This window comes from Saimiri boliviensis, chromosome 17, assembly GCF_048565385.1.
Source record: "Saimiri boliviensis isolate mSaiBol1 chromosome 17, mSaiBol1.pri, whole genome shotgun sequence".
Classification (NCBI taxonomy): domain Eukaryota; kingdom Metazoa; phylum Chordata; class Mammalia; order Primates; family Cebidae; genus Saimiri; species Saimiri boliviensis.
This window is the reverse complement of record NC_133465.1, coordinates 951,249-971,051: the sequence shown is the minus strand read 5'-3', so window position 1 is coordinate 971,051 and position 19,803 is coordinate 951,249. Positions and strand designations below refer to the sequence as shown.

At 45.0% G+C, this 19,803-nt stretch overlaps 1 protein-coding gene across 2 annotated transcripts in view; it reads right to left on the bottom strand.

The window, feature by feature from the left end:
- The window catches only part of LOC101044727 (schlafen family member 5), a 52,168-nt gene extending 35,756 nt beyond the window's left edge, over positions 1–16,412 (bottom strand). For both annotated transcript variants that reach the window (XR_005581377.2, XM_039476468.2), the window contains exons 1-3: positions 16,306–16,412; positions 4,223–5,274; positions 2,610–2,735 (exon numbers count right to left, since the gene is read on the bottom strand). Coding sequence is in view for 1 of the 2 variants with exons in the window: in XM_039476468.2 (XP_039332402.1) it covers positions 2,610–2,735; positions 4,223–5,234 (1,138 nt within the window). In the remaining variant the exon portion in view is untranslated. The remainder of the gene's footprint in view (positions 1–2,609; positions 2,736–4,222; positions 5,275–16,305) is intronic.
- Between the last annotated feature and the right edge of the window lie 3,391 nt (positions 16,413–19,803).

Below are 19,803 nucleotides of genomic sequence, written 5' to 3'. Positions count from 1 at the left end.
GGCGTGCACCACCACACCTGGCTAATTCTTTTTTTTTTTGTTTTTTTTTTGTTTTTTTTTGAGACGGAGTTTCGCTCTTGTTACCCAGGCTGGAGTGCAATGGCGCGATCTCGGCTCACCGCAACCTCCGCCTCCTGGGCTCAGGCAATTCTCCTGCCTCAGCCTCCTGAGTAGCTGGGATTATAGCCACGCGCCACCATGTCCAGCTAATTTTTTGCACTTTTAGTAGAGACGGGGTTTCACCATGTTGACGAGGATGGTCTCGATCTCTTGACCTCGTGATCCACCCGCCTCGGCCTCCCAAAGTGCTGGGATTACAGGTTTGAGCCACCGCGCCCGGCGCTAATTCTTATATTATTTGTAGAGATGGGGTTTCACCATGTGGGCCAGGTTGGTTTCGAACTCCTGGCCTCAAGTGATTCTCTCTTTTCAGCCTCCCAAAGTGCTGGGATTACAGGTGTGAGCCACCACACTCAACCCTGAGCTGTTTTTAAAGGATGACTTGGAATTAGGGAGTTGAAGAGGAGAATAGAGAGATGGTCAAAAGAAGACACTTGAGTAACACTCAGGGACAAGAACTAGCAAGGAAGCCGGGCATGGTGGCTCACGCCTGTAATCCCAGCGCTCTGGGAGGCCGAGGCGGGCAGATCACTTAAGCCCAGGAGTTTAAGATCAGCCTGGCCAACATGGTGAAATCCCATCTCTACACATAATACAAAAATTAGCCGGGCATGGTGGTGTGTGCCTGTAATCCCAGCTACTCAGGGGGCTAAGGCACGAGAATTGCTTGAACCCAGGAGGCTGAGGTTGCGGTGAGCTGAGGTCACACCACTGCGCTCTAGCCTGGGGAACACAGTGAGACCCTGTCTCAAAAAAAAAAAAAAAAAAAAAAAAAAAAGCAAAGTCGATTCAGGTCACTCCAAGCAGTTTGTGTTGCTGACAACCAAAGTGAGAGGCAAAGCAGTGGAAACAAGGCATGAGAGTGCCATCTTAACACCTGGCAAGGTTACGTACTATGTGGTTTCACTTACACGACATTCTGTAAAGCACAGCTGTAGGTACAGGCAACAGATCAATGGATGCCAGAGGTTAGGGATTTGGGGAGAGTTTGACTAAAAAGGGACAGCATGAAGGAGACTTTTTTGTTGTTATTGTTAGATGGGGTCTTGCTCTGTCACCTAAGCTGGAGTACAATGGTACAACCATAGCTCACTGCAGCCTCTACTTCCTGAGCTCAGGTGATTTTCTCACCTCAGCTTTCTAGGTAGCTGGGACTACAAGTGCACGCCACCATATCCAACTAATTTTTAAATTTTTTTTCGTAGAGATAGGGTTTCAGCATGTTGCCCAGGCTGGTCTTAAACTCCTGGGCACAAGTGATCCTCCCACCTCAGTCTCTTAGAGTGCTGAGATTGCAGTGTGAGCCACCTCACCCAGCCACCTTTTTTCTTTTTGGTAGGAAAAAAGGATTCTAAGCTTCTTCCAGAAAAGAAATGACATGATAATACCATGTTGGTGAAAGTGTATTTCGGTATATGTTTTGGATTACAATCTGGTAATATCCATCTAAATTTACAAGCAATTATTACTACTTGGAATTTATCCTTAAAGAACACCTCAGGTAGGATGTGTAGGAAGATGTATACTGTAGCATTGTCTTAAAAGGAAAAAATTAGACATCATCTAAGAGTCCATTAAAAAAATGACTGGGCTGGATACGGTGGTTCATGCCCATAATCCCAACACTTTGGGAGGCTGAGGCAGGTGTGTCACCTGATGTCAGCAGTTCAAGACCAGCTTGGCCAACATGGTGAAACCCCATCTCTACTAAAAATACAGAAAATTAGCTGGGCGTGGTGGGTGCACCTCTAATCCCAGCTACCCAGGAGGCTAAGGCAGAAGAATCACTTGAACCTGGGAGGCAGAGGTTGCAATGAGCCAAGGTTACATCATTGCACTCCAGCCTGGGCAACAAGAGCAAAACTCCATCTCAAAAAAAAAAAAAAAAAAAAAAAAAAAAAAAAAAAAAAGGGCAGGTAGCTGGGAGTGGTGGCTTATGCCTGTAACCCCAGCACTTTGGGAAGCTCAGGTAGAAGGATTGCTTGAATCCAGGAGTTTGAAACCAACCTGGGCAACACAGGAAGACTCTGTCTCTACAAAAGTTAAAAAAGCAGCTGGGTATAGTAGAGTGCTGCTCCTTTGTAGATGAGTCTTGCTATGTTGCCCAGGCTTGTCTCAAACTACTGGACTTAAGCAGTTCCACACCTCACGCTCCCAAAGTGCTGGAATTACTCATATGAGCACTATGCCCAGTCTTTTCACTTTCTTTAAGGTATATTTTGAGAACAGTTCTTAATTTTAACGTAGCGAAATTTATCAATCTTTTTGTTTAAGTTTGATCCTTTTGCATCTGGTTTAGGAAATCCTTCCCTACCCCAATGGCATAATTATTTATATACATTTTCTACTAAAAGTTTTAAAGGTTTGATTCTCATATTTAAGTCCTCAAGCCTCTGGAATTGATCCTGTGTATATTATAAAGTAGGAGTCCATTTTTTATATGAATGAACAATCAGCATATTCCAAAGCAATCAGAGATGGCTAATTACCTGGAAAGTAGTGTTTCTGCTGCTCTTTCAGACCTTCCAAATTCTTATGAATGCACACAGTGCTGCTGAGGGGTGTGGCAGATGACAAACTCAGCGCAAGGACCATCTCAGGACACCTGGAAAGATCTTAGGAAACAAGAATGAACGATTCAATATGCAAAACGGCAGACCCCAACTTAGAGCTGAGCGATGCTGCGAAATCTTTCACCTAGTCTTACAACTCAAGCCTCGGCCCACAGATACTTGCCTTTACATCTCAGTTCAGCTCAAGAAAGCCTAAAAAATATAACCTAGCCGGGCGCGGTGGCTCAAGCCTGTAATCCCAGCACTTTGGGAGGCCGAGGCAGGTGGATCACGAGGTCAAGAGATCGAGACCATCCTGGTCAACACGGTGAAACCCCGTCTCTACTAAAAATACAAAAAAATTAGCTGGGCATGGTGGCGCGTGCCTGTAATCCCAGCTATTCAGGAGGCTGAGGCAGGAGAATTGCCTGAACCCAGGAGGCGGAGGTTGCGGTGAGCCGAGATCGCGCCATTGCACTCCAGCCTGGGTAACAAGAGCAAAAACTCCGTCTCAAAAAAAAAAATATATATATATATATATATATATATATAACCTAGCATGAAGCAGCACTTTTAAATTTTATTATGTCAAAACAAAACTATTTATTTATTTTTTTGAGACAGTCTCACCCTGTTGCCCAGGCTGCAGTGCAGTGGCATGATCTCAGCTCACTGCAACACACTCAGCTAATTTTTTGTATTTTAGGTAGAGAAAGAGTTTCACCATGTTGGCCAGGCTGGTCTTGAACTCCTGACCTCAGGCAGGTCTCTGCCTCTCAAAGTGCTGGGATTACAGGCATGAGCCACCACACCCAGCCTATTTTTATATTTTTAGAATGCTATTTTTTAAAGAAATATGATGAGAAGACGCAAAGGCCAATGGATATAGATATCTGAGCAAATTCTGAATGGGACTTTTTCTGGACTGTTGAAGAAATTACCATTGGTTTTCTCTTGTTTAATTTTATCACAGGCTTTCCTTTTCCAGGGTGGATGCATGTCACCAACTGTTTTCTTTGGCTTATCATGTACTGGCTCCCCAAAGGAAAAGTGAGAAAGGAGAGGGAAAGCCATGATTTGGTCATGTTTTGGTTCAAAAAATGGAAGTGGGCAGCGAGAAAGGGAGAATATTTAAGAAGGGAAATTCAGAGGAAAATGACAGCAAGTTAAAGGGGACACATCTGTATATGTGAAAAAAAGAAATTTCCTAAATACTTAAATGCAAGCTCATAATTGAAAAATAAGAGAAGAGGCTTGAACATGAACATAAGAAAAGTGAAAATTGAAATAACTAGGTCAAACAGCCTCCTGCACCAATGGGGCTACTAGCCAGGGCATCTGTTGAATAAAGGCTATTTAAGATGGTAAAAGAAAGGAAGGGGCAATAATCCACGAACTGCATCTACAGGAATTAGTAAGTCAGATATTTGCAACTCAGAGACTAAATCTTTCCCCAGATTCCAAGGAATACCATACCTCTCTTTCCTCTCCGCCCCGCCCTGCCCTGCTGCCAGCAAACATTACAACCATTGTTCATCTTGCTCCCTGACCTGGGTCGGCTTTCATCATCCAAGCAGTCCATTCTCTTGTGAGCAATTGTCTCACACGGTTGTCTTTCACCTGCCAGGAACTAGGTACTTTGGCAAACACTGCACAGCAGAATCGCTCCACCTTGATTGCACAGACATATCCACGGAGGGCCCCCTTATCATGTACTTCAAGGAAGTTAACGACATATTGTATCTCAGGCCTCTGTGTGCAGAAATGATGGACAGGTAGCTTCTTAATACAGCTATCGATAGAAGTCCTCAAGCTGGTAAGGTCTATCTTCTCTTTTTCACATCCAATCACTTGACAAGTCGCATCGTGCACACCAAAAAATACCCATCCTCCTTCAGTATTTGCAAATGCAGAAACACACTTCGGAAGTCTGTCTTTAACACAGTGTGACGCATCTGTTGAGAACATCACAAATTCAACACGTGTAGACTCAGGAAAGTTGAGTTTTTCCAGGTACTGAAGCCGCTTTCTATCAAATAAAGTAGCAGCTGAGACATTTATGTTACCTTCATATTGTAAACTGCCCTGAGCTGCCTGTGGACTTAATGAATTGGAAACATTAATATTCATAGGAGTCTGAGTTCTCCTTTTGAGGAATGCCAGAGCTTCCTGAGAATCCATGACATCAGTGGATGTTCCCTGTCTGTGGTACAAATTGGAGCATAAGGTAGCAAGTGGCACGCCAGCCTCTGTGTTCCATGATTTCACAAACATCAAAAAGTAGTTTTCCTTCTGCATTGCATCTAAATAGCTTCTGAAAATTGGAGGCACATCCAGTCCTTCTCCATGAGTCTCATAATTGTAGCCTTTGTTTTCAATCTCAGCCTTGATTACACCCCCACCAGAATTCAGCAGAGCACACAGTGCTTGCAGGATGATTTCATTCTGTTTCTCCCGCAGGCGAGGGTCCATCTCCTGCCTCTGCTGAGTCCCAAGGGTGACTTTTCCTGCATCTACAACACACTCAGGAAAGTTTGTATCCGAATCAATCCTAAGACTCATCTTCTCAGGACTTGGCCTATTCCTATCCTCAAATGTTCTCCTGGAAAACAGAAAGATGGAACCGTTAGAACAGGACCTAAATACCCGTTAACAGTAACTGCATAAAGAAAATGTGGTACATATACACCATGGAATACTATGCAGCCATAAAAAAGGATGAAATTATGTCTTTTGCAGGAACACGGATGGAGCTGAAGGCCATGATCCTAAGCAAACTAACACAGGAAGAGAAAACCAAATACTGGATGTTCTCACTTATAAGCGGGAGCTAAACAGCGAATACCTATGTACACAAAGAAGGGAATGACAGACGTGGGGGCGCCTACTTGAGCGTGGAGGTTGGGAGGAAGGTAAGGATCGAAAAACTACCTATGGAATACTAAGCTCATTACTGGAGTGAGGAAATACTCTGTACTCCAAACCCCTGCAACACACCATTTACCTATAAAACTGGCACATGTACCCCTGAAACTAAAATTAAGGTTAAAATAATATTAATAAATAAAAAGAATTGGAATTTTTTTTAGAAAAAGAACTTAAAGCCGGGCACGGTGGCTCAAGCCTGTAATCCCAGCACTTTGGGAGGCCGAGGCGGGTGGATCACAAGGTCGAGAGATCGAGACCATCCTGGTCAACATGGTGAAACCCTGTCTCTACTAAAAATACAAAAAACTAGCTGGGCATGGTGGCACGTGCCCGTAATCCCAGCTACTTAGGAAGCTGAGGCAGGAGAATTGCCTGAGCCCAGGAGGCGGAGGTTGCGGTGAGCCGAGATCACGCCATTGCACTCCAGCCTGGGTAACAAGAGCGAAACTCCGTCTCAAAAAAAAAAAAAAAAAAAAAAAAAAGAAAAAGAACTTAAGTTAGTGATAACATATCCTGCTTGATAACTTCCAGTTTCAGTTTTGAGTTATAATACATCAACAAATAATATTAGGTCAGCATCCTCAATGAGAGGACTAATTAATCCTCAATTAATCTGAGCCAGAGACAGAAAGTTATCTAACCATGTTAAGATTATCATGGTTAAATTATCGTGGTTCCCCTTCCTCTGGTAGGGGCAGGAGAGAAGCAGGATTCTGAGTGTTTTTGATGAACAGTCATGTGAGAGGAAGAGAGTAACAGAAACTCACAGGAGGTTAGCTTGCTGGCTGAAAAGTGTTATGTGTTCTTAGTCAATAGTAATGTCTGTGCAGGCTGGGCAGAGTGGCTCACGCCTGTAATCCCAACACTTTAGGAGTCTGAGGTGGGAGGATCACCTGAGGTCATGACTTTGAGACCAGCCTGGCAACATGGTAAAACCCTGTTTCTACTAAAAATACAAAAATTAGCAGGGTGTGGTGGTGTGCATCTGTAGTCCCAGCTACTCAGGAGGCTGAGGCAGGAGAATCACTTGAACCTTGGAGGCAGAGCTTGCAGTGAGCCGAGATTGTGCCACAGCACTCCAGCCTGGGTGACAGAGCAAGACTCCATCTAAAAAAAAAAAAAAAGTAACATCTGTGCTGCGTGAGAAATCATGAGGTCAAGCGGGGAGAGAGCCTAGAGCTAGTTTGTCAGAAGCATCATCTAGTTTTGCAGTGACAGCAAATGCCTTAAAACAAGAGAAATAAGCCTTTGAAACGGGTCAAGAGCGAGGCGATGGTAAATAATGGGGTTTTAATGGTTTCCATGAAGTTGAAGTCCCAAGGGCTTGCCCAGATCTCTCTTGCACAAATAGACAAAGTGGCTTTCTACAGTTGGGGTGCTTTGGGAAGGAGGCTGTTGAAGAACTTATTTCAGGTTCCAGGCGGTCTTTATGTTTCGACTTTCAAAGGAGAGAATCCCTCATTGAAGACCTAGTCAATCCATAAAGAGTTGCTTCGATTTCAGAAAACTTTGGCACCTGTTGTCTGCAATATACTAGGTAAACCTCGAAATCCTCTCTTCTGCCTTTTTGTGAGGGATTGACAATAACTTTGGATGATCTTTAGTCTATCAGGAGAAAATACTTATCCCTCCTTAGACAGGTTTACCCCAAACAATGAATTGTGTTTTGGTAAAACTGTAATTTAGCTTTAAAAATTTTATGTCCCTCCTGATCAAACTCCACAGCTTCTGCATGGCAAAAGAAACAGTCATTAGAGTGAATCAGCAACCAACAGAATGGGAAAAAATTTTTGCAGTCTACCCATCTGACAAGGGGCTGATATCCAGAATTTACAAAGAACTAAAACAGATCTACAAGAAAAAAAACAAACAAGCCCATTCAAAAGTGGGCAAAGGATATGAACAGACACTTTCCAAAAGAAGACATACAGGAGGCCAACAAACATATGAAAAAATGCTCAGCATCACTGGTCATTAGAGAAATGCAAATCAAAACTACATTGAGATACCATCTCACACCAGTTAGAATGGCGATCATTAAAAAATCAGGAGACAGGCCGGGCGCGGTGGCTCAAGCCTGTAATCTCAGCACTTTGGGAGGCCGAGGCGGGTGGATCACGAGGTCAAGAGATCAAGACCAATCTGGTCAACATGGTGAAACCCCGTCTCTACTAAAAATACAAAAAATTAGCTGGGCATGGTGGCTCGTGCCTGTAATCCCAGCTACTCAGGAGGCTGAGGCAGGAGAATTGCCTGAACCCAGGAGGCGGAGGTTGCAGTGAGCCGAGACTGCACCATTGCACTCCAGCCTGGGTAACAAGAGCGGAACTCCATCTCAAAAAAAAAAAAAAAAAGAAAAAGAAAAAAAAAAAAAAAAAAAAAAAAAATCAGGAGACAACAGATGCTGGAGAGGATGTGGAGAAATAGGAACATTTTTACACTGTTGCTGGGAGTGTAAATTAGTTCAACCATTGTGGAAGACAGTGTGGCGATTCCTCAATGACCTAAAAATAGAAATCCCATTTGACCCAGTGATCCCATTACTGGGTATTTATCCAAAGGATTATTAATCATTCTACTAAAAGGACACATGCACACGAATGTTCATTGCAGCACTGTTTACAATAGCAAAGACCTGGAACCAACCCAAATGCCCATCGATGACAGGCTGGACAGGGAAAATGTGGTACATATACACCATGGAATATTATGCAGCCATCAAAAATGATGAGTTCGTGTCCTTTGTAGGGACATGGATGAACCTGGAAACCAATCATTCTCAGCAAACTGACACAAGAACAGAAAATCAAACACCGCATGTTCTCACTCATAGGCGGGTGTTGAACAATGAGAACACATGGACACAGGGAGGGGAGCACTACACACTGGGGTCTGTTGGGGGGAAATGGGGGAGGGATGGGGGTGGGGAGGTGGGGAGAGATAGCATGGGGAGAAATGACAGATATAGCTGAGGGGAAGGAAGGCAGCAAACCACACTGCCATGTGTGTACCTATGCAACAATCAAGCATGTTCTTCACATGTACCCCCAAACCTAAAGTGTAATAAAAAAAGCAAAAAAAAGAAAAAAAATTATGTCCTTTTTCTGCTAAGGCTGAAAACAAGTAAATGGAATCCTTTTAACAGGCTTCCTTGTTCTCTGAACAAAGTAGGAGATCATTTTTATATTGTATCAGAACTGAATTACAAGGGAAATTAATATCTTTTAACTCTTGGTTGAGCACCTGGACAAAAACAGGATCTTCACTGAATCTCTGGAGCATGACTGTCCAGTGATACCGTTGTCTTCCCCAAGACAAAGGCAGAAAAGTATTGACTGTCGTTGTCTAGAGGTGCACTGAAAAAGGCAGAGAAAATTTCGACTACAGTAAAGCAAGTGACTTCAGGTAGAACTGACGCAAGATGGTGTGAGAGTTAGGTACCACTGGGGAAAAAAATACAATTTTCTTGATGGTTCTAAAGTCTTAAACAAATCAGTATCTTCATCCACTTGGTTTCTTTGCTGGCAGGGCAGGAGTGTTACAAGGGGATATGAATGGACATTTGGATATAAGACCTTCAACTATAGGTTCGAGCCCTTCCTTTGCTTCTGACTTCAGTGGATATTGGGGAAGTCTGGGTAATGGTTTCACAGGATCTGTCTGAATTTAGTAAGTTCTGCTTATTATTTTGCTGCTCCAATTATTTGTCCTATGTAAGTGGAATTTTTAGCCCCTCAGACTGTCAGGTTTGATGTCAAGATATTTATTTTGAGTATGCATCACACATCATAGAGAAAGCAAAGGTAAATTCAGAGCAGGTGCAACTTGATTATGTATAGAGAAGTCTCTGGAACATCAATAAATATTACAATTCCATTTGCAAATTAAGTCTCTGTTAAATTTGTAGTCATGGTATCAAAGAGCAGGAAGGAAAGTTTTTTCAGTCAACCCAAGGGTTACAGTTAAGGGCTGGGAGCTGGAATAAATATGTGGGTTATATGTGGGTTATTTGAAATACCACCTGTGTGATCTGTTTACTCAGAAGAAGAGATTGAACAAAAGGGACAGGGTTTAACATAGAAAGAGTAGCACCATGTTTACCAGAAATTGATGAGGTTGACCACCTGTATTTATAGTTAAATCACCGTGAGTGTTTAGAGAAAGGCTGAGTATTGGGTAGTTTCTCCTTCCTCTGAGCACCCTCCTTGATTTGAACTGATGGATTTTTATTTGTCTTGGTTCTGTTTAAAATATTTGTTAAGCGTCCTTGTCAACAGGCAGTAGACTGGGAAGTGGGCCACAAGTTTATTTTGAATTCTGTCTGATTTTGATTCTAAAGCCCTTTCAAAATGCTCTGCCAGGTGTTACTATTCAGATAAAGCAGCTGTTTTCCATTCTAATTTCTGTTTTAGAATGAAGTCTCCAATTTCATGTTTAGCTCACTTGACAAAATGAGATGAAAGGCTGCTTTTTACCACCTTCTTTTACTGATGTGTTGGAAGGTACTTTCTTTTTTTTTTTTTTTTTTCTGAGACGGAGTCTCGCTCTTGTTACCCAGGCTGGAGCGCAATGGCGCGATCTCGGCTCACCGCAACCTCCACCTCCTGGGTTCAGGCAATTCTCCTGCCTCAGCCTCCTGAGTAGCTGGGATTACAGGCACGTGCCACCATGCCCAGCTAATTTTGTGTGTTTTTAGTAGAGACGGGGTTTCACCATGTTGACCAGGATGGTCTCGATCTCTTGACCTCGTGATCCACCCGCCTCAGCCTCCCAAAGTGCTGGGATTACAGGCGTGAGCCACCGCGCCCGGTGGAAGGTACTTTCTAATCTATCCTGAAAAAGTCGGTTAGTTTTGTTTTCTTTGTTTGCATGGTCCAATGGATTTTTATTACAAATGTTTTGGGTATGGCTTTTAGGAGACTTTGCCTTACTTTCTGGACATTTTTTTTTTTAACTTTCAGATTTACTGTGGAAAGAGGGATACTGTGGGTTCCTTTCTGGGTCTGTCCAATCAGCTTTTTCCCTCCAGGATTTAGCACCTGGGTTTCTGACCAACATGTGTACAAGTCGATAGATGTTAGGTAACCCTGGGTCATATATAACCAGAAGAATTCTAAATTCTTTTATGATTTTTTTGCTGGTCTTGTCTAGGTTTAGGGAAACCTTTAAGCATAAATCTTAATTCAGCTCAGATTCAAGGTTTACATTCTATGGATGCTCACATACCTGTTTTAATGAGAGGAATGGATATTCAGAGGCAACTGGAATTTCGGAGTTTTAGAGTTATTAAGCAAAGGGAAGGGGTCTGAACCAGGGGAAGAAAAGTGAGTTCCCTGAAGTACAGGAGAGAGATTATTGAAAGTAACGGCAAAAAGCACAATTACTCTTGCACCAACCTAATAGAAGGATAAGGGGGAAAAGAGAGAGAGCTGGATACTGGGAGGCAACTGGAAGACAAGAAAAAGAAACATTGCCGGGCGCGGTGGCTCAAGCCTGTAATCCCAGCACTTTGGGAGGCCGAGGCGGGTGGATCACGAGGTCGAGAGATCGAGACCATCCTGGTCAACATGGTGAAACCCTGTCTCTACTAAAAGTGCAAAAAATTAGCTGGGCATAGTGGCACGTGCCTGTAATCCCAGCTACTCAGGAGGCTGAGCCAGGAGAATTGCCTGAGCCCAGGAGGCGGAGGTTGCGGTGAGCCGAGATCGCGCCATTGCACTCCAGCCTGGGTAACAAGGGCGAAACTCCGTCTCAAAAAAAAAAAAAAAGAAAAAAAAGAAACATTGACTAAGGAAATGAGTCTAGTTTGTTGTTGCGTACGTCTATCAAGTTTCCCATTGGTTTTGGGCAAAGAATCTTGTAATGAAGCAATTTTTGATCAGAATTTCATTTGGAGGCCTCTGCCTACCAATAAAAAACTGCAGCCCCATTGATCCTGAGAAGTCTTATTCCTGCTTTTCTAAGGTCCATATCAAATGAACAATTTTGCGCAAGCCAAATGTTCCCCAGAGTAGCCACTGACGGCCCAGATCATCCTTGGAGTCATGCCATTAGGAAGGTAGCTGCAGGAGGTAGTGTTGTACAAGTAAGAAGCAGTTTTTCTAGATGAGGAGGGTGTTTAGACTTAGAAGACCCCACAAAAGCTGTTGACTGTCAGTAGGAGTATAATTCTTGTGCGTTTTCTGTCTCAGGTCCCCAGTCTTACAGTTGGCCACCTCCTAACACAGACTAGACAATCTGTGTCCCCCCAGTAGGCAGAGAAGCAGAGACAGTACTCCCTGTGGGCCAGAATGAAGCTCTCAGGACAAAAACTCAAGATGGGGAAAGAACCTGAGCTGGTTTTATAGGTGACCCACAAAGAAGTTTGTCCACATGGACATGAATTCAGGGACAACCACAGACTCACTGGACTGTGAGTGAGCTTGAATAGGCTTGTGGGACCCATGCCTGTGTCCAACCTTGTCATCCTCCTTCTTGGGACAAACCACTTTTAAACAGCACAACACAAACACACCCAAAGGAGAACAGAAAGGGGTGAAAGCGAATGGCCTGATTCTACCTAGGGTGCCAAATATATGGGAACCAATAACAAAACCCAGGTTTCACATGAGAATAAAGAGCTGAGGAACTCAACACAAAGAGACATTCAGAGCCAGCGCTGACTTATCACATCAGTGCAAACTCAACAAGCCACTCACTGCAAGGTGTAAGGTGCCTCTGTAGCAGCCATACCTGTTTGAAAATGGGAGTCCACACAAGGGCAGTGCAGATGGTATCTCAGTGGAACCTCCAAGGAAATTTGTGCCTGGCCTAGATGTACAATAAATTTTTTTAAAATGATACATTGGAGCCGGGCACAGTGGCTCACACCTGTAATCCCAGCACTTTGGGAGGCTGTGGCAGGAGGATCGCTTGAGCCCAGGAATTTGAGACCAGCTTGGGAAACATAGTGAGACCCTGTCTCTACAAAAATTTAAAAAAAAAATAGCTGAGTGTGGTGGCATGCATGCACCTGTAATCCCAACACTTTGGAAGGCCGAGGCGGGTGGATCACGAGGTCAGGAGTTCAAGACTAGCCTGGCCAAGATGGTGAAACTCCATCTCTACTAAAAATACAAAAATTAGCTGGGCATGGTGGCACGTGCCTGTAATCCCGGCTACTTAGGAGGCTGAGGCAGGAGAATTGCCTGAACCCAGGAGGTGGAGGTTGCAGTGAGCCGAGATCATGTCACTGCACTCCAGCCTGAGTGACAGAGCAAGACTCCGTCTCAAAAATAAAAATAAAAAATAAAGATATATTAGACTTTAAGAACTTCTCCTTTTTGAAAGACACAGTTAAGAAAATGAAAATATAAGCCCCAGCCTATTGGACGAGGGGGTAATAGGAGGAGCAAGAGCATCAGGATGGTGCTAATGGATGCTGGGCTTAATACCTAGGTGGTGGGATGATCTTTGCAGCAAATCACCATGGCAACACGTTTACCTGGGTAACAAATCTGCATGTCTGGCCCAAGTACCCCTGAACTTAAAATAAAAGTTGAAGAAAAAAAAAAAGAAAATATAAGCCCCTGACTGGAAGAAAGTGTTTGCAAATTACATAACTGATAAAGAACTTGTATGTAGAATATACCTAGAACACTCAAAAAGTAATGATAAAAAAACAAACAACCCAATTAAAAATGAATAAAATATTTGAACTGACAATTTACCAAAGAAGATATATAGATAGCAAATAAGCACATTGAATTATGCTCAACATCATTAGTCACTAGGGAAATGCCTATTAAAACCTCAGAGAGATACCACTGCGCATCTATTAGAGTGGCTAAAATGACTACCATACTAGTTGTTGGTGAAGATGTGAAGGAATGGGCACCCTCATACACTCCTGGTAGTGACATAAAGGGGTACAACCATTTTGGAAAAGAATGAAAAGAATTTGGCAGTTTCTTAAGAGGTTCTGCATATGCTTACCATATGACCCAGCCCTTCCACACCAAAGTATTTACCCAAGAAGAAAAAAAAGCGTATGTCCATACAAAGATTTGTACATGAATGTTCATAACACTTTTATTTGTAAAAGCCATAAGCTGGAAACAATCCAAATGCCCATCAGCAGATGAATGAAGAAGCCAGTATTGATTATCCATATAATGGAAGACAACTCAACAATAATAAAAAGGAAAGAACTATGGGTACCCACAATGACAAAGATGAATCTGAACACCATGACGCTGAGTGACAGAAGCCAGACATAAAAGAGTGTATATCATATGATTCCATTTGCCATGACAATAATACTGGACATGATTTCTATTTTCTGACAGTATAAAGTAGTCCTCCCTTATCCCTGGTTTGGCTTTCCATGCTTTCAGTTACCACAGTCAACTCTGGTCCAAAAATATTAAATGAGAAGTTCTAGAAAGAAACAATTCATAACTTTCAAATTTCACTGTGAGTAGCCTGATGAAATCTCATGCTGTCCACTCCCTTCCACCTGAGACATGATTCCTCCCACCGGGGATGTGCTCCCACCTGGGACATGAATCATTCCTTTGTCTGGTGTACTCTCCCCGTTTATGCTACTAGCCCTTAGTCACTTAGTAGCCTTTTTACTTATATTGACTCTAATACTGCTTCCCTTATTTCATTTAATGGCCCCAAATCTCCAGAGTAGTGATGCTGGCAGTTCAGATATGCCAAGGAAGAGCCTTTATTTAAGTGAAACAGTGAACGTATTGGAAAAAAAAAACATAGTAGCTATAGGGTTTGGTACTATCCATGGTTTCAGGCATCTGGTTTCAGACATCTACTTAGGGTCTTGCAACATATCCCGTGGTTAAAGGGGGACTGCTATAAACATCTGTGAATTTTCATAATTTGACCAGGAGCGGATTACAGCATTTTCTTCTTCCTCCTCTCACATGGAAATAATAACACTGCTCATTTTCTCAGACAAAAGAGTTTAAGTCTTGTGACTTTTGTTCTGGCTGCGGCGGGGGTGCGGGGTAGGGGGTGGAATTCAAGTGATTCTCCTGCCTCAGGCTTTGAGTAGCTGGACTTACAGGCATGTGCCATCACACCCAGATAATTTTTGAACTTTTTGTAGAGATGGGGTTTCACCATGTTGGCCAGGCTGGTCTCGAACTCCTGATCTCAAGTGATTTGCCCACCCCAAGTGATCTGCCCACCACAGCCTCCCAAAGTGCTGGAATTACATGCTTAAGCCACGGCGCCCAACCTTTTGTGACATTTAAATGAACAATTCTGATACAGGATGTTGTCACGCTGAACTGCTTCCCTGTTTATCCTGCCACAGGAACTCTCATCTCCCAACAGACAGATTAAGAATCAGTTTCGTTTTCCCCACAAAGGCAGGCACAGTCTCCACCCCGTTCTCACAGGGCAAGGCTAGCCAAACTTTAGCACTGCCCTCATCTTCTCCTTGAGGCTTGGCTCCGAAACACCGCCCAACCAACCCCTATTGGTAGGGGACGGGTAGGAACTATTGAAAAGTTCCCCCCATTCTCCCTCAAGCAACCCCTCCTGCTTGCGCTAGTGCTAAATGATGCCCTTCTGGTGCAACGGAGCCCCTTGAGATTTCAGCACCCCAACATTTCAGTGATGAAACCATGAAAATTCTGATGAGACCTCTCCTTGTCTGCATATGTTAAATACCCATTTTTGCCCAATATTCCTTGTTCTAGCAATGTAATTATAAACTGTTTGTCAAGCAGGAGGATATAGCCTCAGAGTCATGAAAAAATTTTGCAGAAGGAACAAATGCCTCGAAGACCATAGTGACCAGCCGCTGACGCCCACAAGTCTGATGGTTCAAGGTGTCCTCTGAGATGAAGAAACCCTGAAACTCTCCCTACCTTACTTCCTAGTCTCATAAAAACTCTCTGCTATTTATTTTTCTAAGGGTGGATTTGAGAGATCTTGCCCCCCTGCCTTCTCGCTTTGGCCAAATGGAGTAAACCTTCCCCTGTCTCCAAGCACCGGCGTGTCAGTGTTCGGCATCAAGGGCACAGCGGGTTCGTGAGCCTGAATTTGGGCTTCTACGACTCTGGCTCCTGGGACTCGGGCAAAAGGGAAAGCGAATCACACCACAGTCTCAGCCACTACAGACAGAACCCACAGGGGCTCCGTTTAGCCGCTGCATGGGGGATCCAGGGCTTCTTGGGCCGCCACAGCAGCCTGCCCCTGTTGTCACAGTTTGAAGACTGACGTTCCCAGCCAGGGGCTTCTAGGCAAGCCTCTGGGACGCAGCCTCTCCTAATAGACTGGACATTTGCCCTATTCGTCCCCAGGCCGCAACGCATTTCGCGTCGCCCTCGGGAACCTAAGCCCCCGATCTCGTCGTTCCCCCCAAGTCCTTCGTGCTCCTGAACCGTGGGAAACGTTGCCAGGCTTGCTCCGAGATTGAGGCTGTGCTGGGCGGCGCCTCTCCCTCCTCCCCAGCTCGCCCCGCGCCCCGAGCCTCCCAGCTCCCGGGGCCTCCGCCGCTAGCGTCCTTCGAGGTGCTCCTGAGTCAACAAACTAAGTCTCCCCAGGGGGAAAGAGGCTCTCCCGGCAGCGTCCAGACCTGGGGAGCCGCAGTCGCCACGCCTTGCCTTCGCCACAGCCCGGTAGGAGAACCCGCGCAGAGCCGGGGCGGTTTGGGGAAGAGCCGCGCAAAGACGCGCGGGGGGGTGCTCCTTACCCGCCGGGGTTGTCGTCTGCAGCGCGTCCCCCTCCAGGAGCAGGAAACGGAGCCTCCCGAGTCCAGAGCTGAGAACGCGACACCGCAGGGCCGGGCTTTTATCAGCGGAGCTCCGTGACACCTCCCGGGGCGGGGTTTCGCGCAGGCGACCGACGGAGGGACAGCCCCGTCTCGCCGCTGTGCGGAGCGCGAAGCCGGCTCCTGCAGAGACAGCTTGGTCAACTTTGGGTGGCCTGGAGAGGACTGAGGAGGGGAAGCGCTTCTTTGCTGCTTCTCTGTGTTTTCAATTTTTTTTCCGATCTTCAGTTCTGATTTCACCCAGGGAAGGAGACCTGGGTGCCCACCCCCAGGTCCCCCAGAACCTCCCCGGCCCCGCTCAGAGTCTTCCTGGGACCCTCAGACTCGCAGAGCCCTCCGCAGGTTTCTCCCCCGACGCCTCCAAAGCCTCCGATTCCTACTGGAATTACCCCGTCAGCTGCTCCAGCCCTGTGCTGGAAGAGGGGCAAGGGGTATGGTGAGACGGGTTGGTAGATGGGGCACTGGGAAGAACGGGAAAGCAGAAAGTTAAGTCTCTGTTTTCGCCTTCCCCCCCCCCCACCCCCCACCCGTAATTCCAGAATGTTGGTGTTGGTTCCGCCTCCCTTCTTTTGCTGCCAGGCGTAGGTGTGGCCACTGGGACGAAACCTGGCAGAAAATTAAGCCTCTGTTTTCGCCTTCCCCTACCCGCTCCGAGTGGGGGTTCCGCAGCACAGGGAGATAAGGATGGTGGCCAGTTAACAGAAAATCAAGGCAGATGGAAGCGTCTGGAAAACACCACCTATCTCTGGAGTCTGGGGTCATGGGATAACTTTTTTATTTTTCAATGTATTGTCAAATAGGTAAAGTATGCGGAAAGTACAAAATGATAGTAAATTGAACACCCGTGTATTCACCAGACAGCTTAAGCAATAACATTAGCAATATTTGCGTACCCAGCTGGTCTCATTCCCTCGTTTGTCCCCTACCTACCTGATAACCAGTACAGTTTTATGAATTTGAAATTCCTAATTTCCATGCAACTGTTTATACTTTTATGATATGTGTATATGTCCCTCATCAGTACATGATACTGTTTCAACACATTTATATGCATTTAAGCTGCATGTAAATGGCATCATGTTGGCCAGGTATGGTCACTCATGCCTATAGTTCCAGCACTTTGGGAGGGTGAGAAAAAGGATTGCTTGAGGCCCAGAGTTTGAGACCAGCCTGGGCAAAATAGCAAGATCCTAGCTCTACAAAAAATTTGTTTGTTTGGTTTGAGACCGAGTCTTGCTCTGTCAGCCAGGCTGCAGTGCAATGGCATGATCTTGACTTGCTGCAACTTCTGCCTCCTGGGTTCAAGCGATTCTCCTGCCTCAGTCTCCCGAGTAACTGGGACTACAGGCACACACCACTACACCTGGCAATTTTTGTATTTTTAGCAGAGACGGGTTACACCATATTGGCCAAGACGGTCTTGAATTCCTGACCTCGTGATCCGCCCGCCTCAGCCTCCCAAAGAGCTGGGATTACAGACATGAGCCACTATCCTCAGCCAAAACATTTGTTTTAAGTTAGCTGAGTGTGGTGACGCATGCCTGTAAAGTCCCAGCTACTCAGGAGACCGAAGCGGGAAGATAGCTTAAGCCCAGGAGTTGAAGGATGCTGTGAGCTATGGTTGTGCCACTGCACCCTTGCACGGGCAATAGAGTGAGACCCTGTCTCTTAAAAAAGAAAAAAGAAAAGTATCATATTGCACGTGTTCTGTAGAACTTGCTCCCGCACTTTAGCATTTTGCTTTAAAGATGTTTTCATGTATTTAGATCATTCCTTTTCACTGCTATATGAGCTGGATTCTTTCTGCTCTTCTTTCCATCCATACCCATTGGTCTCCAAAGCATCCACGCCTTACCCAAAAAAAAGTTCCTGCAGGAAACCTCAGCTCCACTGGCTTCTAGGTCATAACTGTTCCAGCACTACTTCTGGATTTCTGGTTCCAGCCCTCCTCTCCCACATTCTTAAGTTTCTAGTGTGTCGGGGTCATGAGAAAGGAAAAATGCCAAATGCCTTTGGTAAAATATTGCTCTTCTGGCTGTTTGCATGTTTGTTCGTGCGGAGTGGGAGGAAAGTGACAGCAGATGTGACTTATTCTGAGTATTAATTCAAGTTTAAAAGTAAAATCTTTAGGTTTGCCTTGTCTGGTAAAAAATGCCAAGAGCCGGCCGGGCGCGGTGGCTCAAGCTTGTAATCTCAGCACTTTGGGAGGCCGAGGTGGGCGGATCACGAGGTCGAGAGATCGAGACCATCCTGGTCAACATGGTGAAACCCCGTCTCTACTAAAAATACAAAAAATCAGCTGGGCGTGGTGGCGCGTGCCTGTAATCCCAGTTACTCAGGAGGCTGAGGCAGGAGAATTGCCTGAACCCAGGAGGCGGAGGTTGCGGTGAGCCGAGATCGCGCCATTGCACTCTAGCCTGGGTAACAAGAGCAAAACTCCGTCTCAAAAAAAAAAAAAAAAAAAAAAAAAAAATGCCAAGAGCCGTAACTGCTTATTTGCTCTTTTTTCTCTCTCTCTGTCTTGTTTCTCTCTCTCTCTCTCTCTCTCTCTCTCTCTCACACACACACACACACACACACACACACACACGGTTAATGCAATGTTTACATTGTTTTTGCTTCAACAAACTAAATAGGTTAGTTTAGTTTTTTTTTTTTTTTTTTTTTTTTTTGAGACAGAGTTTCGCTCTTGTTACCCAGGCTGGAGCGCAATGGCGCGATCTCGGCTCACCGCAACCTCCGCCTCCTGGGTTCAGGCAATTCTCCTGCCTCAGCCTCCTGAGTAGCTGGGATTACAGGCACGCGCCACCATGCCCAGCTAATTTTTTGTATTTATAGTAGAGACAGGGTTTCACCATGTTGACCAGGATGGTCTCGATCTCTCGACCTCGTGATCCGCCCGCCTCGGCCTCCCAAAGTGCTGGGATTACAAGCTTGAGCCACCGCGCCCAGCCAGTTTAGTTTGTTAAAGGACCGTGTTACCATATAAGGGCCACACAGTCGCTCACAGAAAGAATCACTATAGTAGCATAAGGAAAATCACTGTCTAGGCCAGCCCTGTGTCAGTGACCTCTGTCACTGCCCCCAGTCTGCACAGTGAGGCTAGAGGCTGCATGCTGTGGTCTGCAGATCCCTCACTACAGAAAACCCGCTTCAGCATTCTCCTTGAGAGTCACAGGGAGATTGATTATGGGGCTCAATGCTCAATGGCATTGTGGCTGGCCAAGTGGTTTTTTTTGTTTGTTTGTTTTTTTACAAAAACTTGTACTAGGGGACTGAGAATTATAGCAGTGAGACATCTTAGCATAGAGCCTTATGTGTGTTTCCGCAGACTTTCTTTCAAATCCAAGCCACTTGTTTATAATAACATTCACTTCTCAGGGAAAAATAAATTTTCCACTTGTTTTCACTTTTCTTGGT